Source organism: Trichomonascus vanleenenianus (assembly GCF_965637985.1).
Source record: "Trichomonascus vanleenenianus strain CLIB 3782 genome assembly, contig: TRVA0_001S, whole genome shotgun sequence".
NCBI classification, from domain to species: domain Eukaryota; kingdom Fungi; phylum Ascomycota; class Dipodascomycetes; order Dipodascales; family Trichomonascaceae; genus Blastobotrys; species Blastobotrys vanleenenianus.
Genome location: NW_027481886.1, coordinates 180,268 through 200,530, shown reverse-complemented (window position 1 = coordinate 200,530; position 20,263 = coordinate 180,268). Strand labels below are relative to the sequence as shown.

General features: G+C 51.9%; 9 protein-coding genes across 9 annotated transcripts; 3 read left to right on the top strand and 6 right to left on the bottom strand.

The window, feature by feature from the left end:
• Positions 1–213: 213 nt before the first annotated feature.
• Positions 214–801, bottom strand: TRVA0_001S02410 (uncharacterized protein; the record flags this gene model as incomplete). The annotated part of the gene is made up of 1 exon (XM_076681771.1): positions 214–801. The coding sequence occupies one exon, from the start codon at positions 799–801 to the stop codon at positions 214–216; it is 588 nt and encodes a 195-aa protein (XP_076543728.1).
• Positions 802–1,516: 715 nt separating this feature from the next.
• TRVA0_001S02388 (mono-functional DNA-alkylating methyl methanesulfonate N-terminal domain-containing protein) lies at positions 1,517–4,816 on the bottom strand (the record flags this gene model as incomplete). Its single annotated transcript, XM_076681770.1, has 2 exons — positions 1,517–2,236; positions 2,285–4,816. The coding sequence occupies 2 exons, from the start codon at positions 4,814–4,816 to the stop codon at positions 1,517–1,519; spliced, it is 3,252 nt and encodes a 1,083-aa protein (XP_076543727.1).
• A 430-nt stretch (positions 4,817–5,246) lies between these two features.
• SLK19 (Slk19p) lies at positions 5,247–6,203 on the top strand (the record flags this gene model as incomplete). The annotated part of the gene is made up of 1 exon (XM_076681769.1): positions 5,247–6,203. The coding sequence occupies one exon, from the start codon at positions 5,247–5,249 to the stop codon at positions 6,201–6,203; it is 957 nt and encodes a 318-aa protein (XP_076543726.1).
• Positions 6,204–6,779: 576 nt separating this feature from the next.
• Positions 6,780–9,491, top strand: BEM3 (GTPase-activating protein BEM3; the record flags this gene model as incomplete). The annotated part of the gene is made up of 2 exons (XM_076681768.1): positions 6,780–7,517; positions 7,569–9,491. The coding sequence occupies 2 exons, from the start codon at positions 6,780–6,782 to the stop codon at positions 9,489–9,491; spliced, it is 2,661 nt and encodes an 886-aa protein (XP_076543725.1).
• Positions 9,492–9,701: 210 nt separating this feature from the next.
• LIP5 (lipoate synthase) lies at positions 9,702–10,868 on the bottom strand (the record flags this gene model as incomplete). The annotated part of the gene is made up of 1 exon (XM_076681767.1): positions 9,702–10,868. The coding sequence occupies one exon, from the start codon at positions 10,866–10,868 to the stop codon at positions 9,702–9,704; it is 1,167 nt and encodes a 388-aa protein (XP_076543724.1).
• A 468-nt stretch (positions 10,869–11,336) lies between these two features.
• Positions 11,337–12,272, bottom strand: TRVA0_001S02300 (uncharacterized protein; the record flags this gene model as incomplete). The annotated part of the gene is made up of 1 exon (XM_076681766.1): positions 11,337–12,272. One exon carries the CDS (start codon positions 12,270–12,272, stop codon positions 11,337–11,339), a length of 936 nt encoding a protein of 311 aa, XP_076543723.1.
• A 1,364-nt stretch (positions 12,273–13,636) lies between these two features.
• Positions 13,637–14,590, top strand: CAR1 (arginase; the record flags this gene model as incomplete). The annotated part of the gene is made up of 1 exon (XM_076681765.1): positions 13,637–14,590. The coding sequence occupies one exon, from the start codon at positions 13,637–13,639 to the stop codon at positions 14,588–14,590; it is 954 nt and encodes a 317-aa protein (XP_076543722.1).
• A 1,218-nt stretch (positions 14,591–15,808) lies between these two features.
• HOS3 (histone deacetylase) lies at positions 15,809–17,656 on the bottom strand (the record flags this gene model as incomplete). The annotated part of the gene is made up of 1 exon (XM_076681764.1): positions 15,809–17,656. The coding sequence occupies one exon, from the start codon at positions 17,654–17,656 to the stop codon at positions 15,809–15,811; it is 1,848 nt and encodes a 615-aa protein (XP_076543721.1).
• A 737-nt stretch (positions 17,657–18,393) lies between these two features.
• TRVA0_001S02234 (uncharacterized protein) lies at positions 18,394–19,500 on the bottom strand (the record flags this gene model as incomplete). The annotated part of the gene is made up of 1 exon (XM_076681763.1): positions 18,394–19,500. The coding sequence occupies one exon, from the start codon at positions 19,498–19,500 to the stop codon at positions 18,394–18,396; it is 1,107 nt and encodes a 368-aa protein (XP_076543720.1).
• Between the last annotated feature and the right edge of the window lie 763 nt (positions 19,501–20,263).

The following is a 20,263-nucleotide window of genomic DNA, read 5'->3' as shown; positions in this document are numbered from 1 at the left end:
CAGTCATTAACTTCAAGAAATACACAGTATATCAAGATATTTGCCCTCTACACAATAATAATAAACAATTAAACATAAAAACGCATGATCTTATGGAAAGCTGGCGACTAAATTTGTCTTGGTTTGCCGTTAGTTACCGGGTAAGATAAAAAGATGCATCGTTATTCATTAATTGACTTATGGTACAAATCGAGGGTTTCTTTTAACAAACATTTACTCAATAATGGGCACAATGGACTCCGATTCGTTCCTTCGAAGGTAGTCCAGTTTTTTCACCGATTTGGTAGACCTGAGTCTATGCATGACGGCACCAAGTGATAATCTTCTGGACATGCTTCTCGTGATTCCTTTGGCCCTTGACTTTACCGAAGCTCTATCTGCTTCTAGCTTTGCGTATTTTCCTCTTGTGTATCCTAAACTCTCTGCGCCTCGAGCCCTTTTGTCGTTTTCTCCTGGGAACGAAAGCGTCAGATCCAACGTGGAGTTGCTCTCCCCAAACACAAAGTCTTCTTCGAACTTTTCTGGATTAAAAGCAATCTGCTTCGTATCTGAGAACGGATTGCTTGCCTTGAAGCCGGTTTGTTGCCTCGGATATTGTCCAGTTGATAGACTAGAGGATGTTGGAATGTCCTTTAAATCGTATGTAGAAGTGCTTGTGGAGTATACCGATCCGAGAGTGACAACACTGTCTGTTGATGGAGTCGCCCATGGGTCAAGCGTATCGCGCCCGAACAATGGCGACATGTCCTGTTTTCGGCTACTATGGCCAAATTCGCCGTGGCCCACAGAATACGCAAACATCACGCTGCTATCAAATATCGAATAATACGTCAGCTAAAGGATATTGCTTTATTTATAATGTTTACCATCCAATACACAAAGCAATTAGTCGTTCCATTCGATTGGATTGAGGGAGAATGCGTGATCAACGTTTGGCTGGAAAAGGGCCAGCCCGCTTCTAGACTTACTTGCAGACGCAAACCCTACCCTACACTAAGTACTTACGGCAGCCCATGCGCGATACAGTACCCTTCTATATTTTAATAATAATATTCGCTATATAAATACATCATAATGACAAAATATGTGAGGAATGCATGCTTTACGATCGGACATAGGATATGCGTGTTTTACTTTTCCCATCGTAAAGTAAGTGAACAAACGAAGAGTCTCCCGTTAAGGAATTTCATCAAACGAGAACCAAGGGCCCTTGAAACCAAAGCAGAATTAGGTGTCTCTGACAAGGATATGTGTAGTATTGCTTTACCAGCGTGGGGTCACGGTGTTAAGCAGGTACCGGTACGTACCCGAAAACGGAAAAACAACTGTGCGGCTGGACTGAGAACATATTTGGGCATCGTGCTCAGATCGCGACAATGTGGGCCTGGAGATCTCGCTTATTTGGTAAATAGATGTGATTGGGGCGGGCAAAACACAAAAATAGGTACAATAGGTACAATAGGTACCATGTAGTATATCTGCTAAGACTAGGAATATTTATCATATATACACGATGTTACGTAACTTCATAAAACTCGGAAGCCTTGACCCTGTCTGCTGCCTTTATCGATTCAAGATCTTCGAAGCCAAAATCTTTGAGTGCTTCTAAATCAATGATTTTCTCCAGCCTGTCTTCTCTTTCTTCAGCACTCGGATACCTGAACTCGTTAAACCAATCAACTATATATCCGAATTTCTTAGCCAGGCTATGCTCGGAGCGCTTCTCTTTGCTAAGTATCAGCGGTCCATAGGTGTCGTCGAGCTCACGAACGAGTTCTTCACTGATAAGGTCGCAGAGTAAATAGATACCTCCATTGACAGTGCCCATTAGAAACAATGGTTTGATTTCGCCTACTGTACGCGGCGAATCAATTGCCACGAATTTGTTTACCTGAGAATGCAGGTGAATATAGCTCGACATTTTAGTAACAATGTCGGTGGTCATTAACAGGCCATCCGCGGAACACGATGCCGCCAGAGTGCCATTGAGACCAACTGAAAGGACCTTCTGAGGCCTGTTTAACCATGGATATTCAAGTGACCCAGACAGCGGTTTTAGACTCGTGGACGGATTGAATGTCGCTATGGACATGCCACTTAGCAGATCTCCAATAACCACAGTATTATTCTCGCTTTCCATGGCAACAGAAACGCTGGGGCTCTCAAATTCGTGTTCCAGATCAAGCAAACGCATTACATATGCATCCGCTTCCCATTTGAGCTGAACAGACCGGACCTTAGCTAATGTTAGTGGATCCACAAAAAAAGAATTATAATAACTTACCTGGCTGGATTCTGATCCATGGATGGACACCAAAAATTGTGTCATAGGTATTGAAAATGATGGGAAAGAGAAAGTGATGTCCATGACACAACCGGGAAGACTCAATGTGCTCTCGACTACCAACTCGTAATCATCATCCTGGTTGACAGTGAAAAGAAGCAGACGACCCGATGGGCTATCAGAACCATTTTCAATTGCTGTGCCGACCACAAATCCGTTGAATCCCTCGGCATCAGTTTCGATAGTGCTAATCGCTTGGGCAATCTCGTTCTTTTGCAGCGCGTATTCGGCTAGAATTTCTGTGGTATCTGACTTGGCAAGACGGACTTTGCTAGCTTTTGATGGGCCACTTTCAGCAAATGTGGTAAAAATAATAGTACCAGGGATAATATTAAAGGGCTCGATCTTTACCACCATCTCATTAATTTTCAAGCATTCAATTGCGGTCCCCATTTTGTCTGGAAGGGAATATGTTTTCAAAATGTTGTTATGCGCCGTAACGATGCAATCTTCGGAGCCTGAAATCGCGTCACATTTGTCCAAGGTCAGCAACCTGACGTTCGCGTCCTTGTCGATTAGCACGGTCCGTTCGCAAGACAGTACGATGCCATCACAACACTCTTCCCCAATCACTTCGTCCGTTCCGAGAGAGAACAGTATGATTGATGTGTACTCCCCTCTGCCTTTTGCTTCGAGAATTTCAACATCCCCGGTTGCAGAGCACAAGACTAATAGCTGACCAAGGGAGAAGATCCTGCGAATGGGACCCACAATTGTGGTAGAGACTCTATCGCTTCTTGTTCCGTGCGGATGTTCGACGATTACCTGGCCACTCCAGAGAGCAATAATGCAATCACCAAAGTTTGTCGCCTTTAGGGTCGATATCTCGCTGTCGTAGGATCGTGCCATCGAAGGTACTTCGGTCAGGTCATCATCAAGAACGACCAAATTCTTGTAACCACAGACGAGAAAAAGCATACTTCCCATCGACGATGCGGCGCTGATTTTGGACTGTGTTGTCCAAGAGGAAACTAAATCCATTCCCCCCCCTCTTACTTGGTGTGACGTAACTTGTATCCCTCGGTCGATAAGCACATCAACAGCTATGGTAGGTAAAGACGGATCAAACCATAGATATTTCTCATTCCGCACTTCGCCTTCACTAGTAGAAAGAGTCAATATGTTGGAGCTTTCTGCAGTAGTAACGAAAAAGTCGGAGGTGCCTGGCAAATTCCAAAGATCAACCACGGATTCTCCGTAGTCAATCTCTAGGCCAGGGGTTGGCACGTAGCCAAAGTTGATGCGCTTCATTACTCCGTTTTGTATTGTCCCCGACCCAACGAAGAGCGACCTAGTGGAGCCCCAGCCCTTCTTGAGGCACATATCAGTAATTGGGGCGACATTATCGAGGTCCTGGACTATTTGAGCCGAAGAATCCTCTAAATTGAGCTTGAAAAGCGTGGCATTTCCAAGGCGGCTTGTACCAAAGAAGTAGTCACCACTCAAGTGCTCAATACTTGTAAACGGAGATACATGGCCGAAAGATAACAGCTCCAGCGCATCAATGGCGTCCTCCATGAATAAGTCGAAATGCAAAACTAATAAATAAATGCCACCAGACTCGGATCCAATGATGATTCTGCTGTGGTCAATAAAGCTCCAGCAGGTGAACCTTGACTCCTCGCAGTGTAATGGATAGCTCTTTTTGAGTACCCGCAATTCTTTTGGTACGGGAGCAACATAAGTCGCGGAAGACGGCGACACAGCAAGAACTCCACCAGTCGGCTTGGCGATCGGAATTAACAGAGACGTGCTTGCGGGCAGCTCTATATCCGCAGAGCAAGACTTGGGCTCGTTGGTTTTGTTATTAATAGCGTAGAGTTCCAATTGCAAATTATAGTCGAGTTCCTGGTGCACCACTGCTAAGGTAGTAGTGTGCGACCCCGGTACAAACGCCAGAGCAATTAGAGTCGTGAAGCTGAGGTTCACGGCTTCCACTGAATGGAAGATGGACTCCATTTTCTGTTCTTGCAGCTCCAGAGCTTCTTTAACCACCGCCAGCGCCGATTGAACCGTCTTCCTCACTTTCAGCAACTTAACGTAGCCCATAAAGTAGTGTACGGCGAGGAATTCGCCCGAAGGATCAACTGCGACCTGGTGGTTGGTGACTTCGTACTGCGAGAGCCCATCTGAGCTCCAGTCCTGGAACATGAGGAAACGCTCATTCACGTAGGTCAGCACGAAAGACGAAGCACCTCGAAGAGTCGAGTAGCAAGTCACATAGAGCCAGTCCGTGATGGAGTTCTTATCCTTGGCGGCGCGGACGTCCCATGCTGGGCGGAAGACAGTCAACGAAGTGATCTGGACATGCAATGGGATCGTGGCTACCTTAGAGAGGCTGGGCTCCAACGAGTAGACTTCCAGCGAGGAGTCCTTGGCCAGCACTAGGTGTTTCTCCTTGGGGCTGAGGACGTTTGCGTACACGCAGTAGTCTACTGCTGTCGCCTGCTGGACCGTCGTCAGAATCAACATACCAATATGTTGAAATCGCGAATAAGACGCGTTTTCGATTTCTGGAATGTTATTTACAGTTTGTAATTGGCGATAATTTCAATAATTTTTGTTTTCGATTTTCGCGTCGTGCTTTCAATTTCAATTTGTCGCGTTTCATACTTTTTCCTTGGGACGACACTACCCTTCACTTTTGGAAGCGACAGTTATGATGGGGGATACGCCGACGCAGACTCCGAGGCGAGTCAGGAAACTTAACGGATCCACTGTGCGGGGCGACCGGCGCAACTTTTCACAGGCCAAGCGAGGAAATAACCTAGAGGAGACGAGGAATACAATCATGCGCAATCTGGGCAAGACACCCGTAAAGTCGTACCCTGAGAGGAGCAGAACGGAGGATAGTGGATCTCCAGTAAGAAGAGCTGAACCAGGTAGCCAATCGAACAACCAAATGGATGGCGATTTGATTGATTTAAGTGATGATCCGTTCTACGAGCGTAATAATGGAGCCAAGAGGGTCAATGAGGAGAGACGGGCCCAGTCGTTTATTCCTCCTCCCAGCGCTGTGCGCAGGAAAAAGCGTAAAAGTCTTACTGAGTCGATTGAACGACGGCGGTCAGGAGAGTATAGAGTGTTGGGGTCTCCCAAACGGCTACCTCCAGAGTTCTGGGCCTCGTCAGCAGAGTTTATCTATCAGGAGCCTCAGCCATATCAAGAGCCAAATCCAGGGTCAAATGAGGAGCCAGAGCCAAATCAGGAGATAGAGGAACCAGAACTTGAGGACCAGAATTACCGGGATAATGACCAGGAGAATTATCAGGAGAATTACCGGGATAATGACCAGGAGAATTACCGGGATAATGACCAGGAAGAGCTACAACGGGAACCAATTGGTTACGAAGCGGCCAGCGATGATTATGATGCGTACAATTCATCGGCCAATGGCCAACTGAGTCTTCTCGAGCCTGAGTACTACGACGAGCCCATGCTCAACAATGACCAAAATAGCGAACTAAGGTACGAGGAACAACTGGCAAACCTTGAGGCTAAACAGCAGGCTGAAATTGCCTCTTACCACGCCCAGTTGGCAGGCCGAGACCGCGAGATTAGTGCTCTAAGAACGGCGTTGGAAGAGTCGGAACGCCAATTGTCAGCTAACCTGCGGCAGCGGTCTGAACTGGTAACCAAAGTGTCGACGCGTTTACATGAACAGTACAGCCGCAAGCACCAGGTCAAGGTAACCGCGCTGAAAAAAGCGTACGAGGCGCGGTGGCAGAGCCGTGTTTCACGGCTTGAGGCCGAGGTGTCTCGCTTACAAGAGCTAGTCAAGAAGGAGCGCCAAGAGAAGAATGAACTAGTCAAGACGTGCGATCAATTCTTGGATATGATGAACCAGTCCGGGCAATAATTTTCCCTCAATTGTGCACACAATGTTTGGCATACATCGTTCTTCCATCCGGTTAATCAAAGCTTAACCAAAAAAAAATAGCCAAAAAAGAAGAAAGGCTTCTTTTTATTATCAACCGTCCTAAAGCTACGCTAAGCTACCGAAAGCTACCCAAAGCTGCGGGAAATTAACCAACTCTTAAGACCTGTGCTCTAGTAATAACGTAACGAGCATATGGTAGGTGGGGTGACGTAGGTTAAGTACCGCATGCGCCATCTCTCTCTCTCCAGAGACATACCCCTCGAGCATCGCGTCCAATTGACCTGTACCCCTGCACCGGGAAGTCAACTGATATTTTCCAAACGATTTTTTTCGACCATGGAGGACAGCAGGGCTAGCGCCAGGGGGGATCACCGTGCGGCGTTGAGCGGCTCGAAGCGCCCCCTTTCTTTCCCCTTTGTGTCGCGGAGCCCACCTCCTCCCACCACGTCCCGGCCCAAGAGCGAATTTTGGCGGCGCCCGATTGAGACAGACGCACCATCAAGTACTAACGACCGCTGCGAAGGAAAAGACCAATTTGCTGGGCAGATTTTGACGATGGCGGACCCTCAGGTGCCCCGGCCCAGTTATGATGAGCTGCTGGCCAAATACACCAAGGCGGCCGCCGAGCTGGACGAAAAGACGCGTCTTATCAGCGGCCTGCAGCAGCAGAATAAGCAGCTGTGGCAGCTCATCCGCAAGCAGCGGACCATGATCTTTGACTACCGCAAGGACCTCGGGTCGATCTCGCCAACTACCTCGATGTCTCCTGGATCGCCTTCCTTTTCGACCTCCTCTGTGGGTGGGGGGCCTACGGGCTTTGGCGGGTCTCCGTCTCCCTCGCCGACTTTGCAGAGATACGGTCTGGCGGCGACACAGCAGGCTCAGAGCCCCCCTCCGCCGCCTCGGACATCATCATTGGACCTTCATAGTAGTAGTAGTAGTTCGATCCTGGCGACAGCGGGGGCCACTGGGATCGCTTCTGATTTAGCGAGACTCCGGATCAAACAGACTCCTCCGCCCCCACCCAATAATATAGAGGAGGAGGAACTGCTACCGGCGGCAAAGTTGGATAGAGAGGCCCGTAGACGGCCTCCTCCGCTCCAATTCGAAGGTCAAGATCGGCCGAACGCGCTCAAATCGCCTATGAAATCTCCTCCTCTGTTAGCAGAACTTCCCATGAAGGACGTTTTGAAGGAGCTTCCCATGAAGGAACTTCCCATAAGGGAACACCCAGAGAAGGAATCAGGGGAAGAGCTAACTAGGGAAATACCAGAGAGAGACCAAGGAAGTGAGGTAAGTTATACGCAGGTCTGAGAAGTCACAGCTAACACATGAAATTGTAAGAAATCCGGGAGTTTGGAACAATTGTCGCAGCGAACACAGTTCCACCAGCCTCCACTTCGGGCTGAGGATACTCGTAGACTGGGGACGACGCTTCACGACGAGCCACGGCCGACTTCTAGCATCTCACAGGTAAGCGACGCGCGCACAGCGTCACAATTGAGCAACCGGACTGCTACGCGGTCAATTGTGCTCAGCGGGTCGAGCAAAGTGTCCCCTGGAGCTAAGCGAAACACGGTTGAGAAGCAAATCAAAATCCACGTGCAGCCCAACGACCTTCCATCGGTTCGCATCTCTGTGCAGAGCACCCTTTGCAAGCCGCACACCACCAAGCGCCACGAGACACTGGGCTATTCGTTATCGTGCCGCGATCTGGCTAGTGGCGAGCAGCTGTGGTGCATTTGCAAGGACTACGGAGCTTTAGTGGGTCTTGACAACGCAGTACGCCCTCACATGTTTGGCTTACCCAGGCTACCCGACAAGCAAGTAATGAACTCGAGTTCTCCAGTCAAGATTGACCAGCGACGGACGGCGCTTAACGAGTACTTTGCGGTATTGTTTTCGTCGCCGCAGCAGCTGCCCCAGTCAATCTTGGAAGTCATATGTGCCTTTATCTCGTCGGACGTTGAGTTTGACGCCGAGGAAGACCACTATGTCAACTCCAAGGCTTCCATGAGCGGTTATTTAGTACGCCGAGGCAGGAATTTTGGCGGATGGAAGTGTAAATACTACGAGATTGAAGGGTCCTTCCTCAACTACTACGATCGTCCCGGCGGGTCGTTTAGCGGCGCAATTACGCTGTACCAGGCGAAAATAGGCCGTCAGGAGAGCAACGAGGACGAAGAGGAGGCGCACGAGTACCGCCATGGTCTGCTGATTATGGAGCTCAAGAAGAAAGACCAGTACAACCGGTTCATATTGTGCGCCGAAACGGACGAAGAGCGGGAGCGGTGGATTGACGCCCTAGTAGAAGCCACAGAGATACCCAGCTACTGCGACATGCAAAAGCCGCGGTTAAAGAACAAGAACTCTCTTGACCAGCCGCAGCTCCACCCCTCCAAGTCCCCAGAAGACGTGATGTCTTCAGTCACGGTTTTGGAGCCGAATTCCCCGCCCAAGCAGCTGCCACGACCCATCTCCGGGCCCCTTGAAGGGTCGCGCATCCAGGACGAGTCCAAGTGGGGCATTAAGTCCCAGTACTCGAACAGTAGCATTGGGTCGATCCCCGAAGAGGCCGAGCGCAAGAAGTTCTCGCTCTTCAAAAACCGCGACCACCTGGCTTCAGTAGAGTCCACGGACAGCCAGTCTTCGAGCCGCGACGAGGAAGAACCATCAGACAGCGACTACGACTCGGGATCACGTACGTTGCTATTTGGTTCTAGCATATCCGCCGGCGTACAATTGTCGGCAAAAGAACTTGACAAACACGTTGTGCCGGCCATTGTGTACCGATGCGTGGAATTCCTTGAAGTTCGCGGGTGTATCTACGAGGAAGGCGTTTTCCGGCTGAGCGGGTCGTCTAGCGCCATCCGGCGACTCAAGGAGCGGTTCAATCATGAATTCGACGTGGACTTAGTGGCTGCCAAGGCCGAGCCGCATGCCGTGACGAGCCTGCTTAAGCTGTACCTTCGCGAACTGGCCGACCTTGTGATACCCCGTTCCATGAATGACGACTTTAGAATTGCGCTGGAGATGACCAGCGACGAGGAGCGCATCGAGTGCATCAAGCGCCTCATGGTCCAGCTGCCCAAGGAAAACTACGACCTTCTCTACGTTTTGTGCGGCCTCCTAACGAAAATCATCGCCCACCAGGAACTCAACAAGATGACCCTGCGCAACGTCGCTATTGTTTTTTCCCCGACTCTCAACATTCCCGCAAACATCCTGGTGTGCCTCCTAACCGATTACGACTGTATTTTTAAGTGACCTAATCCAACTAATCTACCACCCCTTTCATTAACCGAACACACCGCACTCTCGAGTGCAATTGGGGGACCAGTCCCCCCAAACCCCCCTGGGGCTCCGCTGCGCGGAGATCTGGTTGATAAGACGGGGGGGGGGGGGAGCTCGAGGGCTGGCCCTCGAAGAAGATAACAGGAGCAAGTAGTAAAAGTGCAATTGGGGGTATATAAATATTTACTTGGAGATGTTGACGTCTCTTCTGTTGTTGAGGACGTTTTCAATGAATGCCTCGCCGGCCTTGTAGCTGGATCGGACAAGAGGACCCGAGGCACAGTATAGGAAGCCCATTTCCATGGCCTTGTCGTGCCAGTGCTGGAACTTGTCTGGGGTTACGTACTCAGCGACCTTCATGTGACGCTTGGTGGGACGCATGTACTGGCCGAAAGTGACCACATCAACGTCAGCTTCGCGCAATTGACGCATAGCGTCGAGGACCTGCTCGTCGGACTCGCCGAACCCGAGCATGAGAGAGGTCTTAGTAATCAGCGAGGGGACGGTCTTCTTGGCGTGCCGCAGCACGGAAAGCGACTGCTGGAATGTCGCGCGACGGTCTCGCACGTAAGGAGTCAGTGCCTCGACCGTCTCGAGGTTGTGGGCAAACACATCGAGCCCCGACCGCGCCATGATCTCGACCATGTCGAGGGAGCCCCTGAAGTCGCCGGTGAGGCACTCGACGCGGATGTGCGGCGCCTTGCGCTTGATGCGCCGCACCGTGTCAGCGAAATGGTGAGCCCCACCATCAATGAGATCGTCACGGTCCACCGTGGTCAGCACCACGTAGCCCAGGCCCCACTTGGCGATGGCCTCCGCCGTGTTCTCCGGCTCGGATGGGTCCAGCGGACCCGGGTTCCGGTTTGTCTTAACCGAACAGAACCGACAGCCTCGCGTGCAGGTGTCGCCCATGAGCATGATAGTGGCAGTCGCTTTGGACTTGTCGGACCCTCCCCAGCACTCGCCAATGTTGGGGCACTTGGCCTCTTCACAGACCGTGTGGAGCTTCAGCCCACGAACATCTGTCTTGAGCTTGTGGTAATTCTTGCCCTTGGGGATCTGCGTCTTGAGCCATTTGGGCAGCCGGGCGTCTTCTTCCTTGCGCGCCGCAATGACGGGGTCCACCACCGTCTCCATGGTCGCCGCACGCCGCGACAAGAAATCCTCAAACGACGGGCCCTTGTTCAGCTCGTCAGTGAACCGCGTACGACGCCGTCGCTTGCCCCCCTCGGGCACCATGCTCTCTTGGGGCTTTGCGGTCGCCGTCGCTGTGCTTTGGGGTGATGCAGAGGTTTTGAGGGCCCGGATCTGGCCAATCAGTGGCCGCAACGAACTACTTGGCTTCAGCATTTTCCTCTATCTTTTCTCTTTAGGTCCCCTCGACCGATTAAAATGAGAAAAATCCTCCTCTCTATATGTGTGGGGGAAGAGGAGAAAAAAGATCGGGGTCGGCTACCTGCGGGTTATGAAATTTTCAGCCTGTCGTCTCATCTTATCTTTTAACTCGGTGACGCCCGTTTACTCGGGACATCACTCCACCGCGTAGCGGTGACCCCGGGGGGTCTGGGGGGCTGGCCCCCCAGGGAAATCGTAACCAACTACCATAGAAACTGTAGTAACACTGGGGCTCTGCCCCAGACCCTGTAGTTGGGGGAAACCCCCCAAACCCCCCCTCCAGTACACCATCTCTACAGGCCCCTCCGCGAAGCGGAGCTACGGGGGGTCTGGGGGGCTGGCCCCCCAGGGAATACCCACTAGGATAGTACACTGGGGCTCTGCCCCAGACCCCGTAGTTGGGGGGAGACCCCCCAAACCCCCCTAGGTAGAGCGAAAGAAGCGTTTGTAGTATTTATGTTTGGGGGAGGGGAGCTTGGGGCTGGGCGGGATGCCAATGGGGGAGGCGAGGGAAGGGTTAGTTAGCTGTAGACAGTCGTCGAGGGAGGCTGTTGTGTCCTCCATGGAGGAGAAGATGGCATCAAAGTCAAACTCGTAGCGGTCGGGGCTTGCTGAATGGATCTCGTCCCATTGCTTCATAGAGTTGCGGATGGCATCAATGTTGGACACAATGGCATCCCAGCTGTACTTGTCGGTTGTAGTGTGGGTAGATGGAAGCTGGGGAAGCGGTTTTGCCAGTATATCACGCTTGGAATTCGATAGTTTCGTATCAATGGTCAGCTTGGGTTTACTAGTTTTTTCTAGCGATTGATTTCGACCAATTCTACTAGTTTTGTGCTGCGACGGGGTTCGTCCAATTGATCCCACAGTGCTAGAATCTCCGAATTGAATTGCTGACAGGGGTATAACGTCGCGGAGATTCCGAATATTACTCTCAATGCTAGCGGTATATTGATGACGAGTGTAGTTAGAACCAGGATATGTTTGACTGTAACCTGAGGAGGAGTACGGTTGACTGTAATTCGAGGGAGAATACGGTTGACTAGTGTAATTCGTCGAGGCAGGATATGGCTGACTGGTGTAGCTTGATGTGGTGAATTGGTGACTGTATGCTGTGCTACTGCCTCCACTGGAGCGATGACGGTTCTTATTTGTAGGAGAATGGCTATTTGTGAGCGAATGGTGACTATGTCGACCGCCTGCGCCCGTGTAATGTGAACCTGGCATCTGACCTAGCGTAGGAGACGGTATGTATGTGTCTATCCACAGTTTAGGCTGTCGCTCAATCAATGCCAGCGTATCAGACGATTCTGACCAGCGACCCGTACTGTTCCCTCGAAACTCAACTGGTCTTGTCATTTACAATTCGTGCTTCTGTTTGAGTTATCAGTACTATAGTAGTCTTATGCTGTCAGATGTGCTAGTACTGGAGTTAGCGTCCTTTACCAGGATGTGCCATTGTAGCGTACAAGAGTGACCTTGAGATATTTATGAGATTGCTAGGCGGTGATTTAAAATTGACACAAAGTACTACATCTGGTGACGCTTCAGCCACCTCGCCATTCCCTGCGGCTCCGCCTTCATCTCCTAGTGCTACCTGCTACCATTATATCCCCCCTGGCTTCATCCAGCTGTTGTTACAACAGTCCAACGCCTCCTTAGCTCCTTAGCCTCCTTAAGCTCCTTAACGTCGAATGGTTTATCATTGCTTCCCAACGTTGAATTCCTGGCTACTACTCCACCTGATACAGTACTCTGTGAACTTTGTCCCCGGGAATTGAAGGTTAGGCTTACCGACTCCCCTGTCTCATCACATTCTCTACCAATTACCTTAACACTTTACTCCTCGCCATTGTTACTCCTTTTAGCTAAAGTGTCTACTACTGTGTTATCACTTGAACAATACTCTACTAGCAACCAACACTGGGGCTCTGCCCCAGACCCCGTAGTTGGGGGGAAACCCCCCAAACCCCCAGTACACCATCTCTACAGGCCCTCCGCGAAGCGGAGCTAAGGGGGGTCTGGGGGACTGGCCCCCCAGGATAACCACTAGGAGAAGTACCTGTAGTACAATAGTATTCTTCTTGAATAATACACTCTACTTGGATTATACTTACTCGAGTGTTATTCATAGACTCCACTACTAGTATATTGGGGACCTCAAACCCCGCTGGGGGCTCCCGGGGGGAGATTACCCAATTTACTATAACTCAAATGTTGTACTCCTTCACGTACTTCATTGTTACAAAGTCTTCGGAGTGTTCAGCTTTCCGGAGTTAACCCAAAGCCCGACCCCTTCGTCATATGAACCAGATCTCTCCGCGAAGCGGAGCCACGGGGGGTTTGGGGGGCTGGCCCCCCATTAAATACTACTCGGAGTGCTATTGAAGTGGAACGGTTTGAAAAGCAGTACGAGAGTCACTTGATTACTGTTGAAACTAAGTTCCAAAGGGTCACCAGAGGGTGCTCTGTGCATGTCGCAGCCGGCGATGCTCATCGGCAAGGGGCGTGCGCGCGCGCCGAACGGCATCGAAGTTAATGGTTGACCTTAAGTGCAGGTGAAAGCGTCGGGCAAGTCATCGGAGATGGTAGGGGGAGCCCGCGAGGCGCGTTCACTTGCACTTAGCGACGACCGAAGGACCCGGGATGAAGAGGGGCTCCAGTCTATAAAAGCGGGCGGAATCTCCTGTAGAACCTTAGTAGAAAGCATTAATAAAGCATAAATGACCATGACCGAGTCTGAGTACAAGTTCCTTCCGAACAAGAAGGCGACCATCATTGGGGCTCCCTTCTCGGGCGGCCAGGGCAAGGGCGGTGTTGATGACGGCCCTGCTTATCTTATGAAGTACGGCCTGGCCGAGAACCTCGAGCGAATGGGATGGGGCACCAGCTATGATGGAGGACTGAAGTTCACTCCTCCGGTGAGCGACCCGGATATTGGCAAGATGAAGCGACCGCGATACGTTGCTGAGTCGACTAAGAAGGTCTACGAGGCGGTTCGTGAGGCTGCTTTGGCCAAGACGCTGCCTCTGACCATTGGTGGTGACCACTCGATCGCCATTGGTACCGTGGCAGGCGTCCAGGCGGCCTACCCAGACGCTTGTCTGCTTTGGATCGATGCTCACGCTGATCTCAACACCCCCGAGGCGACCGAGTCGGGCAACCTCCACGGGTGCCCAGTGTCGTTCCTGTTGGGCATTGATGAGCCTCCTAAGGGCGAGGTCGACGTGTTTGATTGGGTGCCTCACTGCCTCGACAACAGCCGTATCGCTTACATTGGCCTGCGTGACGTTGATCCGTTCGAGAAGCGATACATCCGAGAAAACAAGATTGCCGCTTACTCCATGCACGACGTTGATAAGTACGGTATTGCCAAGGTCATTGAGATGGCACTGGACCGCGTGAACCCGGACGGTACTCGGCCTATCCACTTGTCGTTTGACGTTGATGCTGTAGACCCAACCTACGCTCCAGCCACGGGTACTCCTGTGCGAGGCGGCCTGACGTGGCGAGAGGCGTGCTACTTGTGCGAGCATGTCGCTGAGACGGGCAACTTGGTGGCTATGGACCTTGTTGAGTGCAACCCGCACCTGGGCGAGAACGAGAAGCAGATTGGCGATACTATGAACAGTGGCATTTCGCTCGTCAAGTGCGCCCTCGGCGATACTCTGCTGTAAACCCCCTTTGAGTGTAACGACCATGATGACTTAACTGTATACTATTTTCCTTTTATATATATGAGCCAGGATTAGACCAATCAACCTCCCGTGTGTATTCGAGGGCCAGCCCTCGAGCTCCCGTAGTTGGGGGCTCTGCCCCCAAACCCCCCGTCCGATCAACCAGATCTCCTCGTAGCGGAGCCCCAGGGGGGTTTGGGGGGACTGGTCCCCCCAATTATGCTAGTAGAGGAGTGTATTCGAGGGCCGTATGGGCTCGCCGCTAGGGGTGGTGGCATATGATAACACTCAATGGGACTCCGAGGAACATTAAAATGTGTGGCCTTTTGATACGGTTTGCAGTTTTATAGAGAGTCTTTGTAGTGCTACATCTACAATAATATCAATTGACTTTCAGCGATTCGAGTTCACTCAATTGGACGCCGTGGGTAGCGAACCAACCATTATATTGAATATACTGGTAAAATTGTGAATGACTGGTACAACTTTAAATGAGTTTAAGATATAATGTATTCAAGATAGACTAGTGAGCTCTAATATATGGTTAGCAGAGTTCAGCTGCAGTAAAGGAATACTCACAACGCTCAACGGTTACTTGCAGCAGGCACAGCCCTTGGAGCAGGCGCAAGTGTTGGACTTGCAAGAGGAGCAGTCGTTGCAGGCACAGGAAGGCATTGTACTTTGATTGAATTCGGTTTGTAGTGAAGAACAAGAATTAGTGAGGAGTAGTAGGGGTATTTATACTCCACATACCATCGGGACATCCTATAGTTGTATTAGCAGTAGCATGACAAGCCGGAAACGAGTCCAAAAGCAAACAGCCATCCATGCATTCTGATTAAGCTAGTCTGGACCAATTGGAGTCAATAATCGTCTTCCGCAGCTCTATGGAATGACATCAGTAGGACTCTAAGCGGGACCCTAAACAGGAGAGCCCTGAATTAGAAGATCTGCCATTGGATAGAAGGGTGATTAGATCGATAAGATGTGGTGCCACAGTAGTTCGGAAGAGCTTCCAGTACCCGTTTCAAGTCCGCAGATCGATTTTTTAGACGTTACTACCAGAGTCGTGGAGCCTCGCATATAATAAATAATAATAATATGCCCCCAGGGCTATAGATCACCAGATATTACAATAGGTCGTGGGATTCGTAAGCCGATTTTTTTCCATCATGCTATAGTAAATGCCCACGATATTATGGGATTATAGCCAGAAAATCAGCTGTGCTTAGCAATTCGCGCCCGATCTCTGAGCACACGAGCCGAGTTTGGCGGCTGGTCCGTGGATGGAGGAGCGGCGGTGCGCTTGCCTCGCTTGTCTTCAGGCCACAGCGATCGCCCCAGTCTGATCCCGTCTATCAGCCACTCCGGGTGGTGGTGCTGATTCTGGTGTGTATAACGCACTTTGCACCCTCGTTCGTACTCCTTGGCGACATCCGGCGAAGCCCATTGTGGGTCCCAGGGATACTCAGCAAGCCCTGTGAGGTGAGAAAATACTCCAGTAGCCAATGCCGCGTCGGAATAGCCTCCTTCGAGCAGAGAAACAAGCCGGCCCTCGCACAGCGAATCTGCAATCCGCGCGCACTCTGCAGTGAACATGTTATAGAAGCGCGTGGGCACGTTGACATCATGACGTTGCATGGACGCGTCCTCGTACTCGCTAGCGTCAAACCCTGCAGATACGACCACAATGGCCTTAAACGGCCGGTCCTGGGCCAGGGCCTGGCGCCGCTGCGTCGCCAAAAAATGCTCGGCTTTGCGGACCAGCTCACGATATCGTGTCCGATAGAGCCCGTCAAACTCTTCCGCCGTGCGATAGGGTTCCAGATGCACGTTCCACACGCTCATATCATGTGCCATAACACAGATGGACGCGTTCTTGACATTGTCGGCCGTCGCATACCCGAGCTCGGTTGGAAACGAGTTGATATCGTGGAGACTAAAGTAGCCAATCTTTGGCCCACCCGCTTTCTTCTCTTTTGGCTTGTTATTCTCCTCTTCTAATTCGGGAGGCTTGGGGAATTGCAGCTCCCACAGTATGTCCTGGGTGCCGTCCCCGTGATGCAGATCAAAATCGACAATCACGGCGTGCGTAATACCGAGATGCTCACCCGCATACTGGATCCCGATGTGCACATTGTTGATTAGACAGAACCCAGACGGCACGCACGGGTGCGAGTGGTGGCCCGGAGGGCGCAGCGCCACGAACGCCCGGCTCCTGCGTCTGCATGCGTGGTCAAACGCGTCCTCTATAGTCGCCAGGTTGCCCTCCAGCGCGTCCACCGTGCCCTGGCACAGGTAAATGTCCCCTGAATGCCAGTCGTCGGGTACCTCGAGGTCCCCTGAGTCGAGGCGAGCCGCACTTGAGCCGCACAACTCGTAGAGCCGCTCGCCCCACCCGGGCCCGTGCACGCGGGTCACGTGAGGGGCAGTGAGCCGCGTGCGGCGCGAGCAAGCCGCAACCTCAAAGTCGCTGTGGCCCACCCGGAGTGCTGTGCCAATGCCCAGGCACAGTGCCATTAGCCGCTGGGGGCGCTCGACAATGGAGCTCAGGTACCGCTTCGTCGCCCAGGGGCGCGAGAACACGTGACTGTACCCCAGCGGCGATAGGAACACCGTTACTGGCTTGTCGCGCTTGGCGGATTCCTCAAGCGACAATTGTCTAAACAGTCGCTTGAAGTCGGCGAGCTCGTCCTCGGCAGGCCGCGATTCCAGCTGCGCTGGGGCCGACACCGCCACTGTGGCGGTGTCCCTGATGATCAAGTGTGGCGGTGTTTGCACCTCTTCACTCGTCACCTCTTCATTCGCCGAGGGAGTGGCTGGTGATGGAGTCACCGGTGAAGCAGTGCCTGATCGGTGTTCGTCAGTAGTGGTGGTGTCTGCATTACGCGGTACACCTGCTGAGTCAAGTCTCGCAGCGCGAGCGGCGCTGGCCGACTCAGTGCGCATGGACTTGGGGATGGGGATCCGGAACATGATCTTCTCGCGTGGAGGTGGGCCCCCCAGGCTCATCGCCCCTAGCGCCTTGTTAAGATCCTCCTCGTCTTCGCCCTTTTTTGACTCCATTCTCTCTCTCGGCGGTTACTACTTTACGCGTAACGATGGCGACCGGTGCCTTGCATTACAATCCTCGCGTATGTACAGTTGGGAGTTTCTTACCCCTGGCGCCAGCCCCCCTGTGGCTCCGCTTCCGCGTAGAGTTTGTTACGCTGTTGCGAGGCTGTAACGAATTTGTCGATGAAAGGGCCCCTGTAACGGGGGCTTGGGGGCAGAGCCCCCACCTACGGGAGCTCGAGGGCTGGCCCTCGAATAACACCGAACTATGAATGTACACTGCAGATGTAGGTCAATTGGATAATGCTTGCTAGCTTATAGATTTAAGAGATATTTCCCTTTGGATGGAGCAATACTGTTAGTGCTCAAGGGATCAGATCCCGGTGGCCTGTGATAACAAAGTTTATTACGATGTTGCAAGCAGCCAATTGGTGGCTATTCAACTCTAGGATGATACATAATACGATTGCTTTTTTGTTAGGCGATTGTACTGGTAATAGAGTAGCTGGTATCTGTACCTTTCAAGAAAACACACTTTCCAGGGTATTTTGATATTTTCATTCCGTAAAGAGAACAGCTAATACGCTATTCTGTAAGTTGATCTCTGCGCAGCTGAGCCCAGGGGGGTTTGAGGGGGGGGGGGGGGGGGGAGCTGGCCCCCCAATGGGCAATAGAATGACTGGAGTAAATTAACATGGTACACGGTAAATGGTGAGCAATAAATAATAACATCTAGACCAGCTAATAAGTTAGAAGCAAGATTGAAGGTGGAAGTCAGCAGTGTGCTTGGTGGTTAGCTGAGCAAGGACGGACTCCGGCACCTCACACTTGAGGATGGTAGACTGAGCAGCGTAGACTCGCTGATACTGCCAGTAGAGAAACGCCATTGTGTTGAACAATTGCGACCGCGGAGGCGAGTTTTTGAGCGAGGAAGTCAGCAGAGCCTGAATATGCTTATGATCCTCGCTTCGCAAATTCGGCTTCACCGTAGACACGAGGAACAGCTTAATCAAGGTTCTCTGTCTTGGGGTAATCTTTCCACCAGAGGCAGCAGCAGCAATCTCCAGGCCCAGCCGAGAACACAAATAAGCCGTCAGCGCGGTAGTAGTCTCCGGCGAGTAGGTGTATGCCAGCAGGATCGACAAGGCGCATTCATACCGCGAAACAACGTGCTTGGGCGTATCCTGGGGCTTCACCTGGAGTAGAGATAACAGCGATTGGAACGCCTGCAACGAGTAGGACTCAACCTGGCCGTTGAAGAAGGTTACGTCGGTTACAAACTCAAGGATTGCATCCTCAGCCCGCGCCATCTGGGCGTACAATCGAGGGTCTTTGAGGATGCTGCTGCAGAGCGCCATGATGCGCGATTCCTGTGGAGAGCCGGCGTATCCTCGCAGGATTCCGCGCAGCTGGATGAGTGACAGCGCCAGCGGAACGGCGCCAGACGCAGTCAACTCATCCTGCACGCTTCGTTCGAGCTCCACCAGCTCGATGCATAGGTCTTCATGATCATTGAACCGGGTTTTCCCGATCTTGGAAATTGTGACCTGCGCGTTGGCCCGGAGTATCAGCGAGAGCACGACGTCCAGGGTGCTGGTCGGCTCGAGGCGCACCGGAGTGTCGCTTCTTCGGCGGAGCCGCATCAATTGCTCCACCGTCTGCCTGCCGCTCGTCTCCTGCTGCGGTTTTCGCGCCTCGGCCGGCTTATTTTTAGGCAATTTGGCCGAGGCCGCGGTCTGGAGATACCACCACCGCACCAGGAGTACTATGACTACGAGCTGGGTCGAGGCGACGAGCACCAACGGTTTGCTGAGCCCGTGCAACGACACTAGAGAGACCGTAGTTGAGTCGGCCATTTTTCGATATATCAGATATACCTCCAGTAGTCAAAGGAAAGGATATTTCCAGTAGTCGAGGAGAACGATATATTTAAATGGACAAAATACACAGGTCCGAGGGACCGCCGCATTCGGTTACGGTTTTAAAGCTTATATGATCTTCGACCTATAGGTTACGACATGGTACTAACTGCGTCCCCCTCACATAAATACCGCCGACGGGGTATTAAATATAATATCCCGGCATCCGCCCGTCACTCACGATCCGGTTCACCTATTCCCTGTCAATTCCGCCCTGGACCCTAAAAAAATTTGACGACCTCATCGCAACGAGGGATTAACCTTGTGTCTGACACCGTTTCATCGCCCTGAAGGGGCCTCGAACACTCCTTCCCTTCATTCTCAGCGGCCGAATTGACCCGCCGGATAATGTATATAGAGGCCTACTGGGGGCCAGCACCTAAACCCCCCCCCCCCCCCCCCGTAACTCCGGAGGCCATTGAACGCTCCAATATCTCCGCGAAGCGGAACCCCCCGAGGGTTTGGAGGGGGACCAGTCCTCCCAAGGGACAGATTGAAGGCGAGAATGACTTGGGGGCCAGCCCCCAAACCCCCGTGGCTCCGCTTCGCGGAGGGAAGTCGCCAAGTCGCGGTTGTGCGTAAATCGTGTACCGGGACGGTATACCTTCGGGAGGGCGGACTAATACCCACCAGGCAGCACTTAACCTCTTGACAACCACTTTTTGCCTCCGGTGGCGGTAGAATTATATAGGGTATTCAT